This window comes from Myotis brandtii, unplaced genomic scaffold (genome assembly GCF_000412655.1).
Source record: "Myotis brandtii unplaced genomic scaffold, ASM41265v1 scaffold174, whole genome shotgun sequence".
Classification (NCBI taxonomy): Eukaryota; Metazoa; Chordata; class Mammalia; order Chiroptera; family Vespertilionidae; genus Myotis; species Myotis brandtii.
This window is the reverse complement of record NW_005356437.1, coordinates 2428179-2436563: the sequence shown is the minus strand read 5'-3', so window position 1 is coordinate 2436563 and position 8385 is coordinate 2428179. Positions and strand designations below refer to the sequence as shown.

General features: G+C 34.0%; 1 protein-coding gene across 2 annotated transcripts in view; it reads left to right on the top strand.

Annotated features, from left to right (window-relative positions):
* The window catches only part of RB1 (retinoblastoma 1), a 218450-nt gene that overhangs the window by 200569 nt on the left and 9496 nt on the right, over window positions 1–8385 (top strand). For both annotated transcript variants that reach the window (XM_014537215.1, XM_014537214.1), the window contains exons 20-23: window positions 4856–4960; window positions 5340–5453; window positions 5554–5717; window positions 7621–7651. In XM_014537215.1, coding sequence (XP_014392701.1) covers window positions 4856–4960; window positions 5340–5453; window positions 5554–5717; window positions 7621–7651 — 414 coding nt within the window. The remainder of the gene's footprint in view (window positions 1–4855; window positions 4961–5339; window positions 5454–5553; window positions 5718–7620; window positions 7652–8385) is intronic.

Here is an 8385-nt window from a genome sequence, read left to right as displayed (position 1 = left end):
TATGGTACTGCGTAAAACATTTTCCTCTATGAAGAGGGACCAAACAAAATTTACATAAGTATCTAGATTTGCTCCTTTTTCCATGGGCGTGAAAAATGAGAACACTCGTGAGCGGTCCTTAACAGATGGCGCGCGAAACACGAGAAAACTCCTGAGCGGTACGAAATGTGTTAAGCTGAATGCTCTTTTAAATGATATATGTAAATTCCATTTATTTGGCAGAGTAATAGCTAAAATTCATGTCATTGAATTTCAAAAACGCGGACTGCCTCACGCTCACATCCTCTAATTCCCTTTCAATGTGCACAGATTTTGTGCACCAGGTCACTAGTTTAAAGTATAATTCCAGTGGTTTTTAGTATATTCACAAGTAAATTTTAAAGCCTTTTCATCATGCCAAAAAAAGAAATCTCATACCCTTTAGCACTCACCTACCGCCCCATTACCAACCTTCTCCAGCCCCAGGCAACACTGATACACTTTTTGTCTGTAGACTTGCCTATTCTGGATATTTCATATAAATTGAATCATATAATATGTTATCTTTTGTGTTTGGCTTCTTTCACTTAGAATAATTTTTTATAGATATTCATAGATGACCTGGGTGTGTGCAGATATATATGGATTCTTTATTTATTTATTTATTTTTTACTGATGACAGTATTACAGATGTCCTATTCCCCCCCTTTGGCCCCCTCTTCCCCCACCTCTAGCCTTTACCATACTATTATTTTCATTGTTCATCTGTGTTATAGCTTTTATCAGTACTTTATTCCTTTTAATTGCCAAATAATATTCCATTGTATAGATATACCACATCATGTCTATCTCTTCATCAATTGATATACATTTGATTTCTACTTTTTGGCTGTTGTAGGTAATGTTACTATGAACATTCATGTACAGATTTTTATGTGGACATATGTTTTCATTTCTCTCAGGTATTTATTTACCTAATAGTAGAAATTCTGAGTCAAATGGTAACTCTATGTTTAACCTTTTGAGGAATGGCCAGATTGTTTCCCAACATGGCTACACCATTTTACGATTGTGCCAGCAGTGTATGAGGTTCCAGTTTCTTCACATCCTCACCAACTTGTTATGTGCTTTTTTTGGATATAAGCATCCTAATGGATAGTTACTTTTTTTATTTGCATTTCCCTGGTGGCTAATGATGTTAATTGAGAATCTTTCATGTGCTTATTGGCCATTTGCATATCTTCAGTGGAGAAATATCCTTTGCCTATTTTTAAGTTGGGTTCTATTTTTATTATTGAATTCTAAGGATTCTTTATGTATTCTTTATACAGATTCCTTATTAGGAATAATTTGCAAGTATTTTCTCCCATTCTCTGAATTCTCTTTTCACTTCCTTGATGGTGTCCTTTGAAACTCAGAAGTTTTTAATTCTGATGACGTTCAATTTACCTATTTTTTCTTTTGTTATTGGTGCATTTGGTGTCATATCTAAAAAATCATTGCCAAATCACAGGTTGTGAAGATTTATTCCTGTTTTCCTCTAAGTTTTATACTTTTAGCTCTTACATTTAGATTTTGTTCCATTTTGAAATAATTTTTGTATATAGCATGAGGTCCAACTTCATTCTTTTGTATATGGATACTAGTTGTTCCAGCACCATTACTTGAACAGTGTACTTTCCCTATTGAAAGTTTTAAAAATAAATTAATTGTAAATGTGTGTTTATCTCTAATCTCTTCTATTTTATTAATCAATATGTCTTTTCTTATGCCAGTACCACACTGTCTTGATTACTGGAGTTTCATAATAAGTTTTAAAATAGGGAAGTGTGAGCATTCTGATTTTGCTCTTTTACAAGATTGGTTTCACTATTCTGAAACTTGCTTTCTATATGTATTTTAGGATTGGCTTGTCAATTTCCACAAAGAAACCCGCTGGGATTATAATAGGGATTACAGTGACTCATAGATCATTTGAAAGAGTACTGTCAAAACAACATTGTCTTTCCATTTATTTAAATCTTTCCTAATTTCTTTCAACAATGTTTTTTAAAAAAATTTTTGACTTTTAATTTCTTTATTGATAAAGGTATTACATATGTGTCTTTAGCCCCCATTACACCCCCCTACTCATGCCCTCACTCCCCTGGTGTCTGTGTCCATTGGTTAGGCTTATATGCATGCATACAAGTCCTTTGGTTGATCTCTCCCCCTTACCCCTCCCCTCCCCTGCCTTCCCTCTGAGGTTTGATGGTCTGGTCTGGTCGATGTTTTTTTTATTTTAGAGTACAAATCTTTCACTGGTTTTGTTAAATTTATGCCTAAGTATTTTATTCTTTTTAACACTATTATAAATATAATTTTTTCCTTAATTTCTTTTTCAGATTGCTCATTACAAGTGTATGAAAATACAGTTGATTTTTGTATATTTATCTCTTGTATATATAATCTTGCTGAAGTTGTTTACCAGTTCTAATAGTTTTTAGTGGACTCCTTAAGATTTTCAATATAAAGATCATGTCTTCTGTGAATTTACTTCTTCCTTTTCAATCTAGGCAACTTTCATTTCATTTATGTGCCAAATAGCCCTGGCTAAAACCTCCAATATAATGGTGAATGGAAGTGGTGAGAAGGGATATATCCTTGTTTTGTTTCTGACCTTAGGGGAAAGCATGCATTATTATTAAATCATTAAATATGTTGCTAGCTGTGGGTTTTTTATATACGTCATTTATTAGATTAAGAAAGTTTCTTTCTATTCCTAGTTTATTGAATGCTTTTATCATGAAAGGATGTTGGATTTTGTCAAATACTTTTTCTCTATCTATTGAGATCATTGTTCTTTCCCTTTTATTGTATTGATAATTAGTATATTATATTAGTTGAATTCTACATGTTAACCCACCTTGCATTTCTAGAATGAATCCCAGTTGGTCACAGTGTATCCGCAGTGCTACTGAATTCAGCTTATTTTTGTTGAAGATTTTTAAAAATTGATTTTTAAAGACAGGGGGGAAAATGGAGAGAAAACAGTGAGAGAAACATAGGCTTGTTGTTCCACTTATTTATGCATTCATTGGTTGTTTCTTATATGCGCCCTGATAAGGAATTGAACCCGCAATCTTGGTGTATTGGGACAGTGCTCTACCAACTGAGCTACCCGGCCAGGACTGAAGATTTTTCCATTTATAATCATAAGAGATGTTAATTAACAATTTTCTTGTGATATCTGGTTTGGTATCAGAAAAATACTGGCCTCGTAGAAATAGTTGGGTAGTGTTCCCTCCTCTTCTAATTTCAGAAGAGTTTGTGAAGAATTGATACTGATTCTTCTTTATGTGTGGTAGAATTCACCAGTCAAGCCATCTGGGGAAAGTTTGTGGAAACTTTTTGATTACTAATTCAAGGTCAGCTCTTCTTGAGTCAGTTTTGGTAATTTGTGTCCTATAAATTTTTCTGTTTTATCTTAGACATCTGTTTTGTTTTTTGTATACAAGTATTCATAATGTTTCCCTATAATTTTTTATTTCTATAAGGTTGACAGTAATGTTCCCAGTAAAAGTGTTTTCAACAAAAGATGAATTATTGTATAAAGGTATAACCTACAGATATGTATATCTTTCCAGATTATATTTGGATGTATACATTCTAGTATGTTGGGTTATTTATTTATTTATTATTTTTTTTAAATATATTTTATTGATTTTTTACAGAGAGGAAGGGAGAGGGATAGTTAGAAACATCAATGAGAGAGAAACATCGACCAGCTGCCTGCACACCCCCTACTGGGGATGTGCACACAACCTAGGTACATGCCCTTGACCAGAATCAAACCTGGGACCTTTCAGTCCGCAGGCCGACTCTCTATCCACTGAGCCAAACCGGTTAGGGCTGTTGGATTTTTTTAAGTAGATACCTGTTGCCTTTTGGTTCTACTGCTTCTCTACTATTTAGAAAGATATAAACAGTAGTGCTAAGGATTTCCAAAGAAATTGGGTACCTAGACTAAAACACATTTTTATGAGAGGTGCCTTAGGTAAAGTGTTGGAGTAGGAGAAAAATATGAATTAGCAGAGAGGATACTGGATGGCCTTCTAACGGGAGGAATAGTAGGATTGGGGCTAATTGACTGCTGAGCAAGGGATGATGAATAGGTATTCTTGGCAATAGTAGAAGTGAGCAAGAATGTTGCAGAAGATATGAATACTTCAATTAGGCAATAACATTTATACAGATTTTAAAAGTTTGATGTTATAAAGTCACAGGGAATCCTTTTAAATCTTATTTTTGCATTTAAAAATACTTTTACTTGGAATGTCATATGCATATAGAATAATCCATAATGGTGCATCTTAATATAAATTCATCACCTAAACGCACCTGTATAACCAGCATCCAAATCAAGAAACAGAACAGTCTCAACAGTACAGAAGATTCTCTGCTGTCCCCTTTCAGTCACTGCATTCCCCTTACCATCACCATCAAGTGTATTAAATATGATTTTACCTGATAATTTGAACCTTTTCACACCTGGCTTTTTTTTAAGTGCTACTTACAAAGTGAACTGATTCCAATTTCAACTTTCATCTTCTGGGAAATATCTAAGGGATAGGAGCAAAAGTGGGGTTATTATAAACCAAATGATCGGTTCTGAATATTCAAGAGTTGGCTATTTGTGTTTTATTCTTTAAATACAATTTGGGTTAAACACTTCACATACTAGTAGACTTTCAAACTGAGCTCAGGATGGGAAAAGATAACCCTGTAGGAAATTAAATTTCAATTTTTAAGGTTAAAAAGAAAGATAACAAATGCTTTTTAGAAAACAATCATGTTATAAAATTCTGACTACTTTTACATTACATTTATTTATTAGATCATGATGTGTTCTATGTATGGCATATGCAAAGTGAAGAATATAGACCTTAAATTCAAAATCATTGTCACAGCTTACAAGGATCTTCCTCATGCTGTTCAGGAGGTAGGTAATTTTCCATAGTAAGGTTTTTTGGGATAGGTCCATATTTATAATATGGATAACTTCAGTTATTAATTAGATAATATATTCTGATCTTACAATATAAATTCACATATTAAATTTTAATTTTATGTTATTGGTTAATTATTTGTAACTAAAATGTAATTAGAAAAGTAATGCTCTTTAATATCCAAATTTACATTATAAAGTTAATAAGAAATACTATATCCCTACAATAATCTAAGTCCAGGCTTTTTTAGATTATTTTTTCTGTATAATATGTGTTTCTTACTATTAAAAAATATTATGAACTATTAAAAAAGAAAATCTAAAGACAAATTCCCAAATTAATTTAACAAGTGTTTTTATTCTTCTTCCTCAGACCTTCAAACGGGTTTTGATCAGAGAAGAAGAATATGATTCTATTATAGTATTCTATAACTCGGTCTTTATGCAGAGACTGAAAACAAATATTTTGCAGTATGCTTCCACCAGGGTATGTTAAAAGTAACCTTTGATTGGGAAAATTTAATTATAAAGCAATGGATTTCACTAAAACATTAAATAAATAATCTGCCTCTTTGCTTTTACTATAGCCCCCTACCTTATCACCAATACCTCACATTCCTCGAAGCCCTTACAAGTTTTCTAGTTCACCTTTACGGATTCCTGGGGGGAACATCTATATATCACCCCTGAAGAATCCATATAAAATTTCAGAAGGTCTGCCAACTCCAACAAAAATGACTCCAAGATCAAGGTTTGTGTTTTCTCTTTAGGGAAGTGGTAAAATATAAGAGGGGATTATTTTGATTCAAGCATAAAAATATAAAACTTTCTTCATTTAAAATAAGCTATACTCTTGCATCCCTAATTTGTTTATTTATATTAAGTGGCATGATAAGAATTTGGGGGGAGTGAAAGATACTGTGTTTATACTTAGGTAGGTTTGCAAATTAAGTCATTAGCTTTTCTGGATGCTGGGATCTGTTCTTTTATAAACAGTCTGAGAACCAGTTTGGTAATAGGTTTCAAGTCATATTTTTGTTAGCCAGCCTACTAAACAAAGAGTACTTTTGGTTAATAAATTTTATTCTGTGGTTTATTGGATGTCCTGTAAACTCTTTCTGTGCACCTGTTCATCTTGCTCTGTTATAAAAGTGTAGATGGGTGATTAAAAGTAGATGACTAGGTTAAGTCTTTAGAAGACCATCCCTAATTCTTCCTGTGGCTTCCTTATACTACCGTGGGCAGTTCTCTGTGTCTACCTCAGAAAGGTGCTGTGGATCTGGGAAATGATGAGTGTGAAGCAGTTTTAAATTTTTAGATGAAAGATTCTGTGCAACTACAAATCATTATATTATATTCCACATCCAACCACAACTGCTCTCTGGCTTTGAAGTGCTTCAATTGACTTATTATATGTTATCATGGGCTATTTGAAACTGCTATTTGTATAAAGTGGGAGGCAGATTAGCAATTATAGTTAATGTCATCTCATCTTGGAAATTGTCAGCCTATATAGTTGTACTTAATGAACAAAAAAAGCAAACAAGGAGAGGGGATAATATTAATATTTATGGTATGTTTAATTATATAAATAATGCATTCTCATGATAAAAATTTCAAGCTCTATAGGAACAGATAAGGCAGAAAGTAATTGGAAAATGATATATATGCTTTTGTGTGCCCCTATACTATCCTTTATTTGGTATTACAGTTGAGTATCTGTGCATTGAAATCTGCAATTTATGTTATAAACTGCTAAGATGCCACATCATGTTTATTTAATTTACACAGTCACACACTTCCACATGAAAATGTATACAGGGTAATTTTTTAATGATGATAATTAATCCATACTATGCTGATAATGATGGCTATTTCCTGATCCTAGTGAAATCACTCCTGGGTTGGGTTCTTCATTTAGCAAAGAAGTCCCATGAAAATCCTAATATATCATTGATCAAGCATTAAGAGAGCATCTTAACACTTTATTTACCCAGCATATTTAGGTATTCTGGTTAGTCAAATATATAGAGTAATGGCCACTTACCAATGAATTAAAGGACAATAAAATCTGGATGTCTACTAATTCCTTGTGCATGTCATCAAATCTTTGTTTTGTCGAGCTAATGCTGTTCTTCAGCTTTATTATCAAGAACATAAATTATATGGTTTAAACAAGGCCAAGCAGACTAATAGAGATTTCTGATTCTGGGATATATGATAAATAGCATTTACTCTATAGCCTAATTAGAATAGATTATTACATAATATCATACATTTTGTCAAATGTAACTTGATTTTTTTCATGAGAAAATGTAAAAGAAATGTTAATAACTTACCTATTTATTTAGGAAGAATTAAGTAGAGGTAAACTTAAATTTTTCTTTTACCCTCTTTAAATGTGGACACCAGCAGAATATGTTCTTGCAGACACATAGTTCTTGCTTAAAAATCTAGGAGACAAGATCAGTGTCTGACTAGACTACCACTATTAAAATAAACCTGTTAGTATAATTTATCAGTGGTTCTAGGGTAGATGAAACATTTGATTTGGTATTTCTGATAGTTCATCTCTGATAGTGTATGTTCATCTCTGTCTGCTCTGTCTGTATATGATTTTCATTACTAATTTGTATTTTATCTTAACTTGACAGAATCTTAGTGTCCATTGGTGAATCATTTGGGGTGAGTATTTTTCTATGAAATACAGGGACATGCACTAGAAATGGAAGATTTCTATAATTTTAATTTGTAAATGCTGTTATTTAAATACCTCATTCAGTCATGTTTTACAGAATTTAGAATATATATACTCAAATATATTTTCAAATAAAATGTTTTCTAAACTTTCTTTTGAGATTATATAATATACATATGTATCTACATACATTCATGTATATATATATGTAGATATATACCTATACATACAAAAGGATAATATGCAAATCGACCCGACAGCCAAACGACTGGTCGCTATGACGTGCACTGACCACCAGGGGGCAGACGCTCAACGCAGGAGCTGCCCCAGCCCACAGGCCCCGATTGCCTGATCGGGGCCTGCCGGCCAACCTATGGGGAACAGGGAACTGGGGGTGGGTGGCGGCAGATGTGGGCGGTGCCAGGCCAAGGTGGGTGTGAGAGGGGCCCTGATCACCCCGCCGGTCACCCCACACACACAAAGGGTGACTGGCGGCGGGAGGCAGGGCTGGCGAGCGGGTGGGAATGGCCAACCTCTTGGTCCCTCCCCCTGGCCGGCAGGCTCTGATCACCCCATGGGGAACAGGGAACCAGGGGTGGGTGGCAGCAGACAGGGCCAGGCTGGCTGGGATCCTACCCATGCACGAATTTCGTGCACCAGGCCTCTAGTATAATTTCGTGCACCAGGCCTCTAGTATATATATATATATAAAAATATTGTG